This window comes from Girardinichthys multiradiatus, chromosome 12 (genome assembly GCF_021462225.1).
Source record: "Girardinichthys multiradiatus isolate DD_20200921_A chromosome 12, DD_fGirMul_XY1, whole genome shotgun sequence".
In the NCBI taxonomy this organism is placed as follows: Eukaryota; Metazoa; Chordata; class Actinopteri; order Cyprinodontiformes; family Goodeidae; genus Girardinichthys; species Girardinichthys multiradiatus.
In genome coordinates this window covers 16,660,589-16,680,883 of record NC_061805.1, presented here as the reverse complement: position 1 = coordinate 16,680,883, position 20,295 = coordinate 16,660,589, and the positions used below count along the sequence as shown (strand labels likewise).

The window sequence follows — 20,295 nt, the reverse complement described above, 5'->3', positions numbered from 1 at the left end:
TTTTGGCTAGATTTAACATCTTTACTATATTAAAAGAAGTCATATAATAATTGTAATGAATATCCAGCATTACTGACTTATAAACTTTTGAAAACACATCATATTGTTTTTAGAGTCAAAATGCTTTTCAGACAAAGGAATTGTCTGTAAAAAGTAAGGTTTTAGAAGGCCTTGCACGACACCAACCTTCTCTTGGGGAAATAACTCTTTCCATAAACTTGTGTTCAGTAAAATAGAAATTAAAAAATAAGAGGCTGCCTTATGGCCCAATACCTCTACCTCAACCGCCAGATAATAAGAAAACTGGCTCAAACTGAAAGCAGCCTCTTGATGTCCCTCTTTCTTTCTCCATGATATAGATGCGTGCTGTAGGAGTGCACTGTATATTTGTTGCCTCGTATCCAGCAGCTTAACAACTTGTCTGCTGCCATAGCAACTGCGGAGGAGTACCGAGCAGCGCCGCCTGCTTGTACAATGGATGTCACTCGTGGCAACGACCAATCAGAAGTTCCCATCCCTCTGCACGAGCGGGCTCGAAGATGGAGGGATGAAGTAGGTGGGTTCTGGGCGTCATGCATCTGCCAGCAATAGGAGGGACGGCTCGTCAGTCTTTGTCCTTCCGGGCCCGGATTGGCCCAAGAAGCTTTACTTGTAATGATATAAACATGTCTGCTGCTTCGCCTGGCTCGAACCGATGTTCGCAAGCGGCTATGCAGTTCTTCATCAAACTGTGCAAAAACTCTCATTATGCATTTGCCTGCGGTGTAGCAGAGCTAAATCTTTATCATTGCTAGAGAATATGCACATAGCTGCAACGTGCACGCGTGAGGAAAGAGGATACCCTGCCTGCAGCCGCTGCAAGAAAGAGAGAGGGGACTCAGCCGTGCTTTCATCATTATAATCACCATCCTAAGTGCTCGCTCTTAACATTTTGTTTTTCGCTGTTCGGGCGAGAAGTGACAAGAGCATAGACCCCTCCTCTGCAGGGCGGAGCGTGCATTTTCATTTCGGTATTTTGTATTTTTTATTTATTTTTTTTTCCTTCCTATCCCTGTACCCTGCTCTGACACGTCTGCACTGAGTGAATGGCATTGGCACACTGTCAATCGCTCACTAGCGCTGCCATCAAACAACATAAAACACACACAGGCAGAGGCTGGAGCTCATAAATTTCAGCAGGGCAAGATATTTTTTTGCGCATCGCCTTTTATACAGCGTTCTATCGTAATTAATTTCGTCTCGCAACAAAAAAAAAAAACAAAAAAAAAACGCAACTTTTTCTACATTTCATATTTTTTATATTAACATTTGGACACCTTGTGCTGCAGATTATGTATTTTTTTTAAATACAGGAAACATTTCTGCACATTTACCTGAAATTTAGCCTGAGATTTTTTTATTACTATTATTATTTGTTTACATATTTCCACGTTGGATAATTTTCGTAAAGGAGGATTTGGACATTTTGAAGAGGAAATGCGCCGGGGATTCTGGTGAAGAGACCACCAAGGACCATTTCTTGTCTACACTACCGCTGTTAAATCGCAGAGAGAGAGAGAGAAAAAAAAGACAGATCGGTGCGAGGATTTAGAGCGGGGATATGATGGAGCGTCAATTTTGACGAAGTTTCAAGAAGAAAGATTTTTCTTTTTTCCGCAAAACATTGCCACGCGTTTTGCGCACTTTGGACCGCGCGTAAAAGAAAGCATCAAGAGGACTACTTCACACTAAAATATACATGCTGCAGTTGTTTTTATTTAAGAAACACGCGTCTTTATTTCGCTGAACAAGCCCACCGCTTTTGCATCCACCGAGTCTCTACGGCACATGCTCTAGCCGATTTCGTATATGAGTTTTTCAATTTGTGTGGCTCAGTGCACAGACTCTTTAGCGGCTACCATGGACGATCAAGCCCGGATCATGCAGTCCATCGGCGGCGTCAGTCTGGCCGGCCACTCGGTGCAGGGAGGCATGTCGCTGCCGCCTCCGCACGGACACGACGGGACGGACGGGGACGGGAGGAAGCAAGACATCGGTGACATTCTGCATCAGATCATGACCATAACCGATCAGAGTCTGGACGAGGCGCAAGCAAAGTTGGTTGATTTATATGTTTTATTAAGTTCGCCCTCACAGCAAATCGCTGGACGCATCTTTGCTGAGATGTTGGCCCTGATTACCTGAACCCCTAATGTGTTAACAATAGACTGGATTGGCTGTAATAATAATAACCCCTAGGCTGAGCCTCACAAAGCTTTAACACATGAGAAAGTTGTCACAACAGGGAGCAACAGAGTTTTATTTAAACTACCTGTTTGAACCTGAGTGAGGTGGTGTTGCAAGAAGTTGGTGCTCGCATGTTATATTTCTGCCAAATCTGGTGTAAAAATGTGTCAGTCAGTCCAGATGCAAATGCAAATGCATCATTTACAGTATGAGGAAAATGCCAGTAGAAGTAATATTTATAATAGATATTACCTTCAGGTAACTTTTTTATGAGTGTGTGAGGTAAAGTGTTGAGAGGCTTAACTTATTCATGTGTAACATGTTTTTATCAGTGACCTTATTTGAGTGTTTTATTTTTTCTTATACTGAAACAGGAAACATGGACTGAACTGTCACAGAATGAAACCAGCACTCTTCAGCGTTCTCTGTGAAATCAAAGAAAAGACAGGTAAGAACTTTAAGCTAAAGAAAAAAATGTCCTAATATATAAGTAGTTCATGAAAAAGCAAACAAACAAAACATTGGGCTGATGGCACTGTCCAGGGTTAGGTTTCAAGAGTTTGGGGGGGGGGGGTATCTCTGCCCAAATGAATCAATCACCTTTTTAAATTTGTCACTGTGTTCCATGTGGAAACAGTAATGGTTGTCACTTTCCACTGAAGATTCTCTCCTTCCTGCAGGAGTGTCTTGTCTTTTGAATTTGAACAGAAAGCATGCTTCTCTGCCCTGGCACAGAGCAGGTCGGGGAAATCTCGCAGCATATGTTCTACACAGTTAAGATCACACAGAAATTCATGCTTTATAACATGAAAACAATCCCACGCTTTCAAGAAGGCTACAGTCTGCCTGCAATTAGAGTGCTACTATATGAAGTCTCCTGTATTTGTAGAACCCCCCCCCGTCCCGAAAAAAAAAAAAAAAAACAGCAAAGTTATTTATGCTGCTATGTATCAAAACCAATTTGAAAATTTCTTAGAATTTATCTTAATAATTTATGATTACATATATTTGGCCTGGTTATATTTTTACAACAAACATTAAAGAAATTCTACGTGCCTGCTAAATGGGACACACAAGTTCCCCGAGAACTGAACATTAGATTTATAGATTATAACCTTACATAATATCTTAAAAAAAAAAAATAAATATTAGAGCCTACTAGAACCTACTACACTGCTTTTTCTATTATGTCTATATTGAATAAATTATAATGAATTAGTCAATCTCCACTTGTTCAGATTGTAAATAAAGCCAGGATTTTTTGTTTTACCGATCCGGGTAAAAAATGCATGTTATATTTACGTTGTTAATTCTTAAAGTTTAAAACTAAACATTATGTGAAATTTGTAGGTGTTTCTTTCTAGTATTTCTTGGCAGTAAAATAATTAGAAAAAAAGAAAAAAGCCTAATGAGGAAGCGTCCATGTCAGTTTTGTGACCTTTGTGCGCTTTATGAGGAAATTAGGTTTTAGGAGATCATAAAACTTTATGAACTTCCTCAACACAGGTGGTGTCCACAGTGACACACTCTGGGTCCTCGGTCTAGTCAAGGCTCTGTGGCTGTGCTACCGCTGAATTAAGGCAGTTAAATATATAAAAAATATACTAATACATTACACCAGTAGAAGATCTGATGTAGGTGTTTAGCAGAACCAAAAGCATTGCTGAGTCTGTACAGTTTAAATGGATATAAAAAAATTATTGCCAGATTTATTTCAAAAATTGTAATCCGGTTCCCTCTCTTATGTTATGATAACTCCAAGGTTAATCTTTTAAAAACAAATTTTTTAATAGAAAAACAATTTAAATTAAAAATTAATTTAAGATAAAACATTGAAAGTTCTACTTGCATGTTGTTAGAGTGAGTGTGTAAGCCTCAGAATAATTGTGTGTGAAGGAGAAATTAGATAAGAGAGGAAGTTTTTGTGCACGTACTCTATGTGTGTTCATGCATGTGTGCATGCATGCATGTGTGTGTGTGTGGATGGTTAACCTGTGATCTGGAATCCCAGTTTCTCCTTCTCTGCATCTGACAGAGCTCAGCTGGTCTGGTGGCCTTGTTGACCGGTCGGCTCCTCCTGCACGCAGTGAGCCTTTCACCGGCTCTCGTTGCATCGTTTGCGGGGGTCTCCTTCACACTTTCATGTCTGTTCAGATGACACTCGAGACCTCTTTCTTTCAGCCATGGAACCCACTGTTGGCTGAACAACACTTATTACAATAACTCTGAGAACCTTTACTGTGATCACGTTTTAAGAACTTATTGCCATGTAGAACTGAAGATGTTTTTAATAATCTAAGGTTAAAAATTAGAGCGAGACATTTTAAGGACTTGTCAGGGTGTTTGGAACTTTATGGCGCTTTTCTAACTCTTTTTGTAGAGCTTCAGCATTTTCCTGCATAGCTAATGCCCCTAGAAGTATTAATTCACTTTGATATGCTAATTAGAGAGCATTATGCAAGAAATGAGATTAAGTGGCAGCATGAAGTCATTTGCCTGTCACTAAATTGAGTGTTTTTAGCAGGAGCCCACCCCAACCTCATTTTCTTTTTCTTAGTTTTGCATTGCAAATATCAAACCTGAATGCAAAATTCCACCATGCTTCAGGACAATAGGTACATTCGGAATGCATAAGATGACAATGGATGCATTGAGAGAATTTTGTGTGCGATACAGATGAGTTTGGCAGTTATTCCCTTGAGCTGGGTTTGTATTATCCCACTGGTCTCCCGTCCTCATGCTTGGGAGAAGGGGCTCCCAGCAGCAGCGGTGGGAGCGGCAAGAATAACAAAGGTGAAAGATTACCTCCATATGGTATTTCTGAGCAGGAAAAGAGAGGTTCTGTAGCAAGACTCCTCTTTGATGTGAGGTTTAATCAATAGAAAGAGATTACAGAAAACTATTACAGGCTAAATCACGGTGCGCTGCAGAGGGGCTTACCCCTCTCCACGGCTCTCTCAGCTGCGAGGCGCTTCTTCTTCGTGGTTGCGTATTGACTTGTTGTTTTCCTGACCTTTGACCCGTCAGAAAAGGGGGGAGGATGGGAGGTTGGTCCAAAGAGGTAACCGAGAGAGGGAGTGAATGTGGCAGATATCAGGCTGATAAATGCTGTGATCCAGTGTTTGAAACTGGATTATAGGGAGACACTGCGTACGTAGGTCAGGAGAATGTCGCTGGATGTGTCCGACTTGGATAATGAAAAAAAGCAAGGGTCTTTTTGGTGTTTTTACCAGTCTGTATTATATGTCTTGTTAAGCTCTGAAAGAAAATATTGGCTAAAAAAATATTCATGAAAAGTCTGTATAAAGAACTTACCTGGTGTAAAACAGGAGTTAGGAAAGAACACTTTAGCATAAAAAAAATCTTTCTCTTTATATTTGTCGCTGCCTGGCCTCTCTGTTGTCTGAACCAAATGCGGTCTGTAATTACTTTAATTTAATAAACTCAGACAAGGGAATATCTGAAACTCCTACTCTTTTAAAACAAGTTTACCCCGACAATGTACTGCAGCCGGACCTGCCATACTGTTTGGCATAAGTCACAAATAGACACTAAAAAAATCTGAATTTTATTACTCCCATACAAATTTAAAGAGCCTTCTCGTTCCTAAAAAAAAACAAAAATATTTTTTCCAAAATATTTGTTCAAATCTTTTTTATATTTAATTTATTGTGTTTTGGTCCCCTTTGATCATACAAAAAAAGCCCTCGTAAATGCATGACAGAGAACAGAAAGCTATTCAGCAGCTGAGACAATTGACTTTGGCTGCTTTTTTGTCTCACGGAGCCCCAGTGATGCGGCTGTACTGACTAGATAGTGGTTGTGTCGAATGGGTCATGCACAGCTGGGTTCCTGGCTGGCTTAGTGGCGGGGCCACTGCTTCCTGCTCTAAAGCACAAGGGGGACCGGGGAAGATGTGGCTATTATCTAAGTAGTTCCCAAATACCCTCCATTTCCCCATCAGCCAGGATGAAAAGAAGAAGAGCAAGACAAAGAGGACAGAGAGAGAGAGGGAGGGGGGGAAAACAAGAGCATACATTTCAGTTTCATTTGGAAGGGTAAATGCTTTTGTGCTGTGGGGAGAGATGTTTCTGCAGCGGTGCTGCCTTGTGTATCTGTGCGCATGGCCTTTCAAATCTGTTTTTTATGTACAATGATCCTGTGCTGTCCCTCCATCTGCACACTCGCGCACATGTCCCCCCCACCCATCCACCCACCCATTCATACCCTTCTTTTCCCCCTCAATCGCTCCAAGCGTTTTCTGCAGGGCTCCTGTGCGATCAACAGCTCATTATTGTTTTTTGCACATACGTTATGCAAATGAGCCTTTATGGCAACTGGCATAACAATTAGCATCCTCCAACAATATTTTACTAGGTTAATTGCGAAATTTCTAAATTGTACATCTGAGTTGTTAATTAGGCATGACAGAGGTGGTGAAATAGTTATCTTCAGGCAGTGGCAGCCAGCAGAGGCTGCTTTGGATGCAAAAAGGAAGGATTGATTGAAATTAGTTTACAGCAGTGGGAGTGTGCCTATTGGCGAGTCAGTGGCCCCTCTTGCCTATTAACTTGAAAAAACAAATCTGAAACAAACAGGGAAAAGGTGGAGCAAATTTAGGGCTTCTTTTAAAAGGGATTGCTGGTTTGTGTCAACTGAAAATAGGCGTTTTTGTATATGAAAAAAACAGACATGAGTGATAGTCATGTTGACGCAAGTTTGCAAAGATTCTACTTTCATACATTGCTGGATTTGGACTGTTGGAAAAACTGTAAACAAATCTTTGACTTGCCATACATGCTGATGCTGAATCTTTTCCACAAGATCCCCCTGTAGTTGTCACTGAGTGTATTGAGAAAACTTAACCTTTGAAAAAAAATCATGAAAATATTGCCATTTGCACAATGTCCTAATTTATTTCTTTTTTCACTTATTGGCAGAAGGACAGAAAAAGAGAAGTCAACATGTTTTACAGAAGCAGTCTTTTGCAAAAATAAACTAAAAACCTATAAACTTCTGAATATGCAAATCCATTACTTTACATATTGTTCATGTCTGTCGCACAAACTTAGAGTCTACGTGATGCCATAGAGTTTTATGAGTGTAAACAGGTTTAGAGTGGAAAGGCTGCTGCAAACCAAGTCCTTCCTCAGTAATTACTGCTATTTGTAGGTCTCTATTTCATTAGTTCTAGTGTTTCAGGGAAGAGTCTTCCCTCGTGGAGCAATAGGAGTCCATGATGTTCATTTACTTTGTACACATTACATGTGGACAACTCAAAGTCTTATCAGTGGTTCGTGCAGTAACACTAATAACCCTGCATTTGGTCATATTTCTGGTTTTGTACACATAATCTTGATTGTATTTATAATTTACAGTGGAAAAAAAGCTTTTTAAAGTTTGTGTGTAAGTGTCTTTTATACTGGTAATACAAGCTGTTTTAACTGATCTAAACCAATTTAATTATTGTAGCAATTTGCATACAGTTTATCTGGATAGATTTATATAATGAATAGGTTTGTGATAAGTGCAAAATGCATCGAAATGAGTTAAAAATAGTAATAATAATAGTAAAAATGTTTTACATCTATTTTAACAAGGTGGCATGCAAACCTCTGACCCCTGGAAATGTGAGCCTCAGGATTAATAAGCTCAGCTTGCTAGCAAGTTAACTTTAGCAGTAGTGCTGTCACTAAACAAGTTCAAGCTGGTTACAAATTTAAATTCTTGGACCAACACAGAAACTATTTAAATCTCAGACTTATGAAAGTTCTTAACTGTAACGAAGTTGATACTTTCATACATAATGCAACCAATAGACACATATCAACCTTAGCTACCATTCCTTGCTGGACACCACACACCGTCAATTAGGTTGACTGACCCAACATCTTCAGCTAAATTCTAATCAAAATGTTTTGGTAGCATTTGTTACTAAAAATATCGATGGTGCTATTAGAATGTAACCATCTTTGAACCTCATATCTACATATTCATATTCTTTATTAAATGTATATAATTTCAATGGCAAACATTTTTATTATCTAATAAAATTCCTTTTGCAAAAACATTTACTCTATTATTTGCAATGGAGAAAATGTTTTTTGTTTTTTTGTGTGTGTGTGTGAGAATATATGTACCCTGCTAAAGCAAACTCTTAGAATTTGACCAATACAATGTACATTTCAAATAAAGGTTCCTTCTAAGACATTTAAATGGGTCAAGAAGCAAGCTTGGCTTGCTAGCAAGTGGGATTTTAGCATTAGCAGTGTTTCTAAACTAGTTAAAGGAAAAAAAATGTTACAGCAAAAGTAATAAACGTTTTATATCTGTTTTAACAAGGTGGAATGTAAACACTGACAACCTCAGCTATGACGTTTAGTTCGTTATCATCAACTGCCTCTGGGTTAAGAAGCTCTGCTGGCTAGCAAGTGTGACTTTAGCATTAGTGTTGTCATTTAACTTGTTGAGGCTGCATACAAACTTAAACACTTGCTCCAGTACATGCATTTTCTGAACTGCAAATATTATACCAGTTTTTACCTTTTACTACGTTTATTTTAAACATTCATAATAAAACTAATGTAAAAACATAACAACCTTACTGGAAAACACACCTGAGAAATGAGAATAACAACTGACTGAACCAACATCTTCAGTTAAGTTTAAATCAACATGTTTAGATAGAATTTCTTTCCAAAAAAAAGTAGGTATTGTTGTTTGACTTTAAGCTTTACTAAACATTTAACTCACAACTAATATGCCCAATTAAAATGTAAATAAATTTAATAGCTAATATTTAATAACCTACAAGATTCCTTTTTGTAATGTATGTGGAGATGTTATTCCAAAAGGTGAGGAGGCTTTGCAGCTTAGATACATTTTGGTAAATACCTCTTAAAGCTCACTTTAAACTCTGATTTTGTAGTTTGAAGGCTGTTGCCTGAAATTGCTTCTTTTTTATCTTTCGTGAGATTATTTTCCTGGAGAGTTGTCTTTTCTTATTCTGCAAGCTTTAAATTTGAGCTCCTCTCACCATTGTTCCAGATGCCATTGTTCTGCTTTTCGTACATTACAATGATATATCAGCAGCAGAAATGGGAAAAAGACTGCAATGCAATGAAATTTTAATCAGCGTCTTCTGCTGCTTTAATAAGGCAAATAATTCTTATTGGCTGCCGTGTTAAGATTTCTAATATTTAATTCATAGCAAACCTTGCATTATTCTACTGTAGCCCTAAGACAAGCTCCACTCAGCTGCTTTCTAAAAGGCAATGTAGAAGGAAAAACGGGGATCTAAAAGCTAGTGCATTGCCAGCAAAGATATCATCTTGATTTTGTTTGTGAATCCTAGAATGTTTATAGAATTTTATACCAGTTCTGGATTAGTTTTATTACAGCACATGGAGTGGAAACAGATCTGCTTCTGCTGGTGTTAAATGGACAAACTCTTAAACACCTCTATAATTTTGTTTGGGTGTTTTACCAAAATAAAGCAGATCGCCTCGCAGACGATCATTTTTGTTTTCTTAAGTCCCATGAAGTTCATTTTTGTTTCTGAAGTAATGGAAAGATGGCGAGGCGCCAGTATTTAGGTGCTGGCTCATGTTACAGTGAAACGGCGGGTCCCTGTTTTTTTCGTCTCTCGGTGAAACAGCTTAATTGGTGTCAGAGCCCCAGGGATAAAGGCCTCTCGCTCTGAAACGCCGCCACTCAGGCCCCTGTCTTCCCTCAGACCAGGGGGAACGGCCCGACGTCTGCTGGTGACTGAGGACTGAGCTGTGGCATAACAATACCAAATGATGTTTGCGATGACAGAAATTAATATGCACTTGCTCCCAGAAAGCCATGATTAATGATGGTGAGTGGGGGAATGCTGTCCCTCTTTTTGCTCCTCTTTGATAGGGACTGAAAAGCTTAAAAAAAAGCCTGGTTTCTCGTCTCTTTAGGAAGTGGAGGTCATTACTGCTGTTCTTCTTTTGTTTTTTCCTTAAAAAGACTATAAGGAAGAGGTGATAGACTGTAATGAATTTTAGAATTATTAATTACCATAGTGGACAAGGTTTTTGTTCTGCTACACCAAACAATTGCAGGACTTATATATCCATATACCTTAGCAAAGAAGCTGATTTGAACTTATATAGTTAAGTGTAAATATAACCTGATAATGCTCACATATAGGGTTCGTTTAAACAAAAATAGGAGTTTCTAATTTTGATTACACGTTCAATACCAATGCCTTCATTTTTGTTAGATTTTGTTTGATTCTCCATTGATCTGGAGCCAAATGTGTGGACAAAATGGTGGTATGCTGTTGCCACGATAATGATCTGTATCTGTTGTGTCCTAGGAAGAGACACATGAATATTTTATTGTGTCTGCTAGAGAGATCCCCAGACCCTTCTGTTCATTTCTTACTTTCTCTAATGCGTTTCCACCCTCCCAGGTACTTCCTCTCTAAGTAATGGAGAATTAAAGCACGCATTAAAATGACATAAATTGCGGTGTAAGGGATTTCTGAGGACATTCGTCTTGGCTCGATGTGCTCGAAAAATTCAAATGGCAAGTTTTGACAAAGGACATTCTGCTGACGCCGTGCATTTGCCTCACATCGGCTCCTTCAAATAAGCATTTCCTCTGTCAGAGTGATTGATATGTATTCAGCGTGCACTTTTTACGTGGCAGTTTGCTCTGGAAGATGATGTGGGTGCAAGGATATGAGTTTTAAACGGTGAATGAGCTCCCCTCATATTGATCTATTTGTGTTGGCGGAGTGGCAGGTGCTATACGAACACTGTGTCAGCTTTGATTGTTTGTGTCAGTGATCCGGCCGACACTGAGCTCTCTTACTGTTTGTCGCCATGCTGGCTTCCTGTTGATGAATGGCAGCATGCTGCTCACATCCTAAAAAAAAAAAAGTAATGTCAGCGTCAAAATCAACACCGGATTTCAGAGATTAGTCATAACTTAAGTAGATTTGGATTTCTTTCTTTTTTTTCATTTATAATTAGTAGAGAATCGGTCCGATCACGCTTTTTCTGGCCAATACTGTGTTACGATTTAAGGACCACAACCAAAAATGTTCTGCTTTGAATCTAACAGAAAATGAAGGAATTACAAGACTATTCAATTTAATGCATAAAAGTGTATGTCCTTCACCTCAATCTGATTATTAAACCGAAAAAAACCCTTATCGATGTAGATAATTTGGACAATTCTGAATGCTGCATCTCTAGTAACAACTGAAATCTTTATTAAGCTTAAAGCATGGCTCAGTTAAGGCATGCTGATGTTTTTAAATGTCATTGTTTCAAATCACTGCAATTTAACAGTTTAAAGTTGTGATTAGGCCATAGAAAGTTTTCTTCAGCTGTATGCAGTGTAGAGTAAAGCAACCTCCTGTTGTTGCATACTGCCACTCTACTGTAGTATGCAACTACACCATTAATTAAAATACTAAATTTTCCTTTTTTGGAAATATTTCCTGCTACATAAAATACGGGCAGTCATAGTGTCGACACTAAAGGAGTACCATCCATCACTATTAATAAGATAAAACTGCTTTAAAACTTTGATTGGCAAGGTATGAGCCGTTTTTTTTATCTTGCAGCAAAATGCAGGCTTTTTTCAAACATATAGTCTGAGTAGTTAACCAGCCTGTTATACTTGTTTTTCTCCGTAAAAGGCAGAACAGTAAAAAGTACAACTTTCTGCACAGTAACAATTAAATCCCTGTATCCAAAATGCAACAAATAACATTATTATAACTGTAATAATTACCATGCAATAATATTTTACCAGCAATATGAATACTCTTTCTTTACAATAAAGGTAATTAGGTGATGTTATGATTCTAGAAACTTTACCATACTGTGAGAATCTCATACCAACCCGGGCCTTGATGTTTTTGGTTTCTTAATGCAATTACGTGAAAGCTCTTTGTTTGAATGGGAACTCATTATTGAGCGACAGGAGGTGTGGTTCATCTCCTTCTGTAGAAATTCAAGTTTCAGTCTAAACCTGTATGTGTGTGTGTGTGTGTGTTAGTGTGTGTGTGTGCGCTGGCAGGCAGGCTCGGGTACGGCGTTGAAGGTGAGCCCCAGTAAGTATGCAGAGCACGGCAGGCTTCGCACGGGTGCTGAAGGAGAGCATGGAGTGGCAGAGTTAATTTATTTAATGACTGAGCGTCTTATATCTTCCCCAGCCCTGATTAGAATCCATGCTTGATGAAGGAAGTGATAGAGGAGGGGGTGCACTGCCCCCTGGGCCCGAGCATGTACGTTCATGATTTTCTTCCTCCAGCGACTGCTTTCCTGCTGCAGTATCTACCAGCTTTTGTAATAACATAGAAAAATACAAAATAATAATAATTAAAAAAACCAAAACGTGCACCACAGTCAAAATTCCACCACTTTTTATTTTAATACTGTTGGAAAATGTCTGATCATGAACTCGTTTTGCTGCACTTTGACAGTAAAATGTAGCTCTGAGCTGATTAAATATGTGCATTTGTGTGTACTTGTGTGTGTGCTGCTTCTTGATAAAGACGAAGCACCATGGAGCTGTATGAACGTGGGAAAGCCAAACAGAGTGTGTCACTTTGGCAGCGAGGGCTGTCAGCATTGAGGAGCTGCAGTTGTAAAAACCATGACCTTCCTCTTTGCCAGCATGTCTCTCGCTGAGCCAAAGCGCTGCCCCGTAGATTTGGGCTGGCTGTGGTAGGGAATACAAACAGAAAGGAAAGGACAGACAGTGGAAAAAAATAAAAACACTAAGAGCCATAATTGTAAAGAAGGGTGGGGAAGGGGATTGCTGGTTGAAGTAATGAAATACTTCTTGGAGCTATCGTGACTGTGAAGGTGGTGGTGTTGTTGGTGGGGTGGGGTGGGGGTGGGGGGGGGGGGTGGGGGGGGGGTACACAGGAGGACTAAGAAAGAGAGGAAAAATACTCCACGGCTTCTAACATTTCCATGAGCTTTCATCAGTAATGCCGCAGCAGCCCCACAAACCAGAAATTATTTCTTCAGGCATTGCTGTCAAGTGTTATTCAAATAACACCAGCCTCACATTTGAATAACAGCCGACATTTTGAATTAATTAATCAGACAAGATATGCTGGGCCTTTTCTCATTAGTCTACAGGTCAGGCTGGGGAAGATATATGCGCTGGTGATGATATACTTGTCTTTAATAGTGATTTATGGAGATTTGGGATTGTACTCGATTTGTCAAAGGGCTTGGTAGTAGAAAAACAGACTTGTGTATATTTCATTACTTTATCTTTGATATGTTCCGTGATGCTAAAAGATACAGTCCTTCTGTTTAGATGCACGCAGAGCTCTTTTACATTAACCCTTACCGACTGAACACACACACACACACACACACACACACACACACACACACACAGACACTGACACACATTTAATCTCCTTTCATACTGTAGACCTTTCCCATTTTACTTTTCCTGTGCAATTAAGCAAGAGCTGTAAATTATAACTGCGCCGTACTTTAATTATCGCTGCGTAAAAATAGAGTTCCTGTCTTTGAGAGGATTTCATTAACTTCCTCAATATTCCATGGCAGCTCAGAGAATCACAAGTTTGCAGGAGGGTTTATGCTTATCAGACTTCGAAAAAACAATGTTTTTTCCCCTCATTTTGTACAATATAGGACTACAAAAACAAGTGGGTGTAAAGATGCACTGCTCCGCCGGCCAGTGATCAGAATCAGCAAAATGTTTTCCTTGAACGCCTCGCTTCTGTCAAACACTGTAAAAATATGTATTTCTATTGATTAAAAGAACCAAAACAATGAACTACCCTTATTTTCAGTCTGTAAATGCAACAAGCAATAGATTGTACCCTTGATGTTCTTTTTCCAAGATTAGTATAAAACAAATAAAGGTTAGGGACATATGTTTTGAAGCATAAATGTGGATAATCTTGCTATTCTTTCATTTTTGGCTGTATTCAAAAGTACGACCTTTTGAATATTACGTAACATTTTTCTTTAGTTTTATGCGTTAGGATCCAAAGGGAAAAAAAACAAACAACCCAGTTGGTTAAAATTGTAATCGGCAGATCATAAATTAAACAAAATACAAAATCGGCATCAGCCAGGATAAATCTGATGGGTCCATTTCTAAAAATTATTTAAAAATCTTGTACATTCAGAACTACTACCTTTTTCAAAATAACTGCAACACTTTTTTTTTCTTTTATGTTTTACAGTCCTTCAAAACAGTAACAACTAAACCACAAAAAATCACAATAGCTGAAAATCCTTAAAGAAAATTGGATAAGCCAGGTCGGTGCATCTCTAGCTGAGGTGCCAATATATGCACTAAATATTTCCATGGCTGCATTTGTGGATCCACCTCAGTGCCGCCTGTTTACCAGCTGGTGTGACGTTTTATTTTGGGTTCATATATGGCGGCGTGTCTGGTCCTGGAGGTGTCAGTGAAGTTTTTTAAAGGATATCCAGTGTTAATGATGTAATGTCACCTGCTTTAAGAGGTGTTAGATATAAATAACTAGTTAGTCTACAGCTGTATTTTTCACATACTTGGGTTTTAATTATAGAGTAATAGAGTATGCATCTGGGATTTTATGCTAGACTCTGTGAGTGTGTGTGCATGTGTGTGTGTGCGTGTGTTTGTGTGTGAGTTTGAGAGTGTCAGGGAGCTCTGAGCTGTTGCCATTCCAGTGAGCAGCCCACACAAAATGCACCAACACCAGTGTGACAAAACATTCAAATAAATTGCTGTCAGGCTGCCGAAACACCAAGTGCAGCGATTTTTATCTGACATGTGGAAGACCCAGACATGCAGTCCTGACAAGTAACGCCGGAGCACCTGAGAGATGAGCGATAAAAATCAGAATGCGCCTGATTCTCAGCATAACAATACCTATCATTACTTGATATTATTTCTCATCTTTAAGAGAGAGCTCAAGATGGGGAGATAGGAGGGACGCGCTGGCTGGTTTAAAGTTGGGAGAGTAAATGATCTTTGGATCTGCGTAAAAGTGAAAATGGTTTTAATTTTAGTGCAGATTTATTTGCATTATAGCTTACGGAGAGTTGTGTGTTTGCATCTTATAGTGAAACACTAAAATTATTGCAAATTGCCGCAAATGCATGCACACATGTTTGTATTTATTTTTTGGAAGCATTCTTACAATTTGGATTGTAAAAACAAAGTGCCTATTAGTGTGTAACAACACACTGATAGGCTTTGTATCACTGCTCCTAGCGGCACACAGACGCAAACACATACCAAGAGAGACTCATTTCGTCAATTTCATTGAGTCCACAAAATTGACTCTGTAATTCTGAAATCCAATTGAGAAATACTAAAAGAAAAAAAAGGGGAAAAAAAGAAAACTCAGAGACAAAGAACTCACTGTGGAATGTGCCATCCATTCTCTGCTGTATTGTTATTTTCTCCCTTATAGGTTACTAATGAGGAATCGGCCCTCATTATGATTTTAAGGATGAGAGAGGAAAGCTTTTAATTAATGATATGTAAATGGTTCTGAATTGATTATGTTAAAATATCAAGAGAGATGGGTAGAAGCTGTGGTGTAATATATTTTAATTAAGAATTAATTAAAAATGATGGCAATTTTATAGAGGCTCACGCAAAATAGAAGAATTTATTCTCTGTCACAAGTAAATCAGCCCTTCATTAAATAAACAGACACACTATATTCATTGAAGTGATACATTTTTATGTATTCAAGGACTATATACATATATATGTGTGTGTGTGCACATGTGTGTATATATATATATATATATATATATATATATATATATATATATATATATATATATATATGTTTATATATGTTTATATATGTTTGTACATATAACATATTTTTCTATATTATAATATACATATTATAAATATGTTTATGTATTATTAGTCATTTGTTCGTAGAGAACCACAAGCCACGTTTTCTGGAGTTCATTGTAATTTATCTCATTCTTAATTCATGAGATCCTCCTGGTTTGTGTTAGGAGGATCAATGAAGCTGTGTTTCCTTTTTGCATTCAGTGTCTACAATTAGATTTGCAACAACAAACGCAATTATGAGCAAGACATGAATGCGAGTTTTTATCTCTTGTGGCAAGTGTATATGCACCCCCTAAAGATATCATTGTGCTTAGGCGGTACAAAAAAAAAAAGAAAAAAAAAAAAGATTTGTGTGAAAAACATGAGTTGAGACAAGACGTGGACCCCTGTTAACCTTTTTAATTGCGATTTGCTTTCTTTCATTCATTCTTCGGGGCACAGGGAAGCAGGAGACATTAGGTGCGTTAATAGTGTGCGCCGCTATTAAAAGAGGTCTTTGTTTTTCTGCTAACTGTGGCAAACATGCTCTGTGCTAAACTCTGCGATCAATGGCAGAGAGGCTGGTATCACAGCACTAGGAGCAGGCGTTGCTCAGGGGGGAGGGAAGCGGAGGTCCCTGGTGGTTCATTTTGATTGGAGCACAGAGTTTTGTGTTGAAAGGCGAGGGAGAGACAGGCTGTTGGAAGCAAATCCCACTGGATCAGTTAGAGCTTTGCAACAAAAACACCTTGATATTCCTGGGAACATTTGCTTAGGCAAAAAAAAAAAAAAAAAAGAATTTAAATAAACAAGCAATGAGAGAACAAAATGATCTAAAGCAATTTTGAAGGTTTGGGTGTTCAGAAAGATCTTTTGTATCCTAAGCCTGGAATTAATTTAGGACCTCTTTTCAAATCATAGCTCCAATAGAAAACTGGAAACTGTTGTTACTGTGTTTTGGAATACACTTAACAAACAAATAACATGTTTAATTGACTGGTTTTGAAAGATTTAAGGTGTCAGTGGAGAACATTCATAACTTAATAGGTTAAGGATGGGTTTAAGGGAGGATGTGCTGCTAAGATTAAATGTATTAAATGGATAATTAGTTGCCTCATACCATGTCATATGTTAGAGCTTAGAGGCATCATGAACAGTCATATGTGCATGGATCAAATATCTGGTAGAAAGCACATAGATGATGCACGTTCAGATAAAAAACATGCAATGCCCAGATGGGAGCATGAATGCATTTACAGTATGCACACCAATGGCTAGAGGAGCGTCTTCTTTTTGACACATTCAACTAGTTGCAATACATCACTGTCAGGATCACTTTCTCCACCTATCCGCATTTGTGCATTAGTTATCCATGGAGGCCTTCATCAAAAAGTTGAGCAGTCTTGACATCAGCTCCCTAGTGGGAGCAGCAAAGGTGAAGTTGTGCTCGGGGTGCCGTGGCGGTTGTCATCGAAAGTACTCCCTGGACCCAACAGCATTAGAATGACAACTCAAGTGAAAGAAATTATGCTTTAACATACAAATATTATGCCACCATTAATTTTGCCATCGACATGTGAGAAGAAATTATGAAAGGCTAAAGCAAACATGTTGGGTTTGCAGCTGCTCTTTATCACAGTTTACTCACAAAATCTGCGCTGAGTATTCTATGCGTATGAAATGAAGAGGCTGACATAATAAAAAGCCACAATAATAATTTGTTTAAAGGCCTCTAGTTGATATGCACGGAGAAATTTGATGTTAATCATAATTGGATGTTTTTCAGCTTGATCGTCTTTGACTACAGACTGGCTGGTTGGAAACATAAAAATCTTTTTTTGAGGAATGCAGCCTATGTAAGAGTCAAGAAAAACTCCCTTCGAAGTGAAAGGTTTTACTGGGTGAAGACTACTCAAAATTACTTATTTTCTGGATCAGTTCAGTGTTTAAAAATAAAGTCAGAGGAAGCCCAGAGATTTAGATTCATTCAGGCTGTGAGAGCGAGAGAGAGCAAGACTTTTAGCAGATACCACTAAAGCTTAAGAGAGTGCACCAAAGTTGCTCTGTTTTATTCGTTTAAACTTTCAACCTCTTTCTGTTATGGAAAATGGTAGATTTTAAAATATCACATTTTGTAAGGTAGGAATCCACACAGAAACTACAATTTTATTGATGCTAGCCGTATTATGCAATATTAATAGCTAATGTGAGAAGCTAAGCTTTTTTATAAATATGTATTATAAATGTATATATTTTTTTTATGTTAAAAACCTGTTTAGCAACTTTCTCACGCAACGGTATGATGTCATTTTAGCTCCTAATACAAATAATATAAGATCACTCATGGCAGGAAGGGTCGAAAATGATGTCTTGTGTCTTCTTATATTATAGTACTTAAGGAGAAATTACAGTCGGCCAGAATTAGTAGGAGCAGGTTCAAACCTTATTAAAACTAGAGCTTGGACATATGTTACAAAATTTTTGATCAGAGCATTTTGAGTCTCGAGTGTGTTTGTGTAATCTAACTGAGAGTTTGGGTGGTGAGGAGGAAGTGAGGTCAGGGCACCCCCTGTGTGAGCTCACTGTGGAGACAAGGAGAGCCTCCCAGTGGCACTGCTAGTGGTGAGCAGCATCAACTCTGGCCAAGACAGAGAGGAGATTGGGAGTAGTGAGTGGTTTCGGGGGGTGAAGGGGGGGTGGGTGTATTTGTGGTGCTTCCGCATCTGAACTGGTTGATGGGAGCCAGAACATGAAACAATGCTGGGGGAACGTCTGGTGGGTTCGCTGCACAGAATTACAAGCAAGGGAGCAGGCCTGCTGAGGCAATTACAGCTTAATGGGGTCATTTGGAAGGCAATTGCCAGGGGTTAATGTAGTATGGAGAGATGAGGTGAGATTGAAGTGAAATTTTTGGCTAGAAAATGTGTTCAAATGAAAAGGGAGCAGGCAGACAAGTTGTCCACTGATGGGGTGGGAGGTTGACTGGGGGGAGCTGGACTGCAGCTTTTTGCTGCCTCACTGGGAGGTGAGAGGCCTGACCACACACTCAGATGTACACCAGTGCAGGCAAATGCACATGTCCATACAGGTGCACTCTTTCTCCTGCATCCACTTGCTGTCAAAACTATTAACATGTTTGTAGAGGTTTTAGTTTATCTTTAGTTACAGTTATTTCAGTCCTAGCACTGAAAATGTACAAATACAAATCTTTATAAAAAATTTTAAGCCAATGTTGTTTATAAATGATGTAAACAGAGATGTGTCAGATGAGCTACAAGAAGGACCTTAGAAAGCAGGGATAAAAATAATCACTATGGCTGTTATGTTAGCCCGTTCATTACCCTAATTACCCAACATAATCTGGTGTTGGAAGGGTGCGCTGAAGCCTTGTGAAGGAGTTTCTGCCAGGACTTTCTTGCCCAGGTCTCATCTCCCTGATCCCTCTGATCTGCAGTAAGCAGCCTGATCATACTAACATTAAACTTTGATCAAAGCCAAACTTATTTAAGGTCAGTCATGTGAAATCTCCCGAGAGCAACCCTGTGTGGCCAAGTGGGCAGCGATGTAGGAAGTGGTACAGCAATATGCCTTGCTGCTACTACTGCAGCAGCCTCTGACCGTGCTGGATCACTGGACAGCAATAGCATTATCATCAGCCCTTTCAAGTCCTCAACATTTTTACGCAATTATGCTCAACAGTGGAACTTAACATCACCCACAGCTGGAGATTCCTGGAGTTCTCCCCTACAATCTCTCTCTGTCTGTCATTCTGGCCCGCTCACTTTCTGTCATCTCTGTGAAGTCTTTGCCCACCCCACCCCCCCTCTACACAGGGTTTTGGCTGTGAGCCGGGCACTTCACTGAGGCAGATTTTCCCAGGCTCCCCAAAGGCTATTTTACCAGGACTCCCATTAGGTCTTTATCCATTACCAGTGTTCCAAATCATTTACAGAAGAATCTATTTATTTTATGTAGTAATAGATTCATTTGACACAGTTCTCTGTAATGAAAGTCTTGTTTTTAACATGCACCATACTCCAGTGGATTTATTTTCTTGTCTTTCTATGCCTGACTTATTTCAATCTGATAAAGATTTGGTGCCTTGCAAAAGGATTCCACATTTTGTCACATTACAAACACGAACTTTAAAATATACTACATTGGAATATTTCATGAGAAACCGAAGTAATGCATAATTGAATGGAAGCCAAAGGAAATGTAGTCTTCAAA

General features: G+C 38.9%; 1 protein-coding gene across 9 annotated transcripts in view; it reads left to right on the top strand.

The window, feature by feature from the left end:
- The first annotated feature begins 590 nt into the window (after positions 1-590).
- Positions 591-20,295, top strand: part of pbx3b (pre-B-cell leukemia homeobox 3b) — a 77,904-nt gene continuing 58,199 nt past the window's right edge. The window contains exons 1-2 of one of the 9 annotated variants that reach the window (XM_047381335.1): positions 591-2,096; positions 2,595-2,674. In XM_047381335.1, the coding sequence (XP_047237291.1) occupies positions 1,849-2,096; positions 2,595-2,674 (328 nt within the window). In that variant the 5' untranslated portion in view covers positions 591-1,848. The remainder of the gene's footprint in view (positions 2,097-2,594; positions 2,675-20,295) is intronic. The other 8 variants (XM_047381337.1, XM_047381336.1, XM_047381338.1 and 5 more) reach the window with 8 other exon arrangements.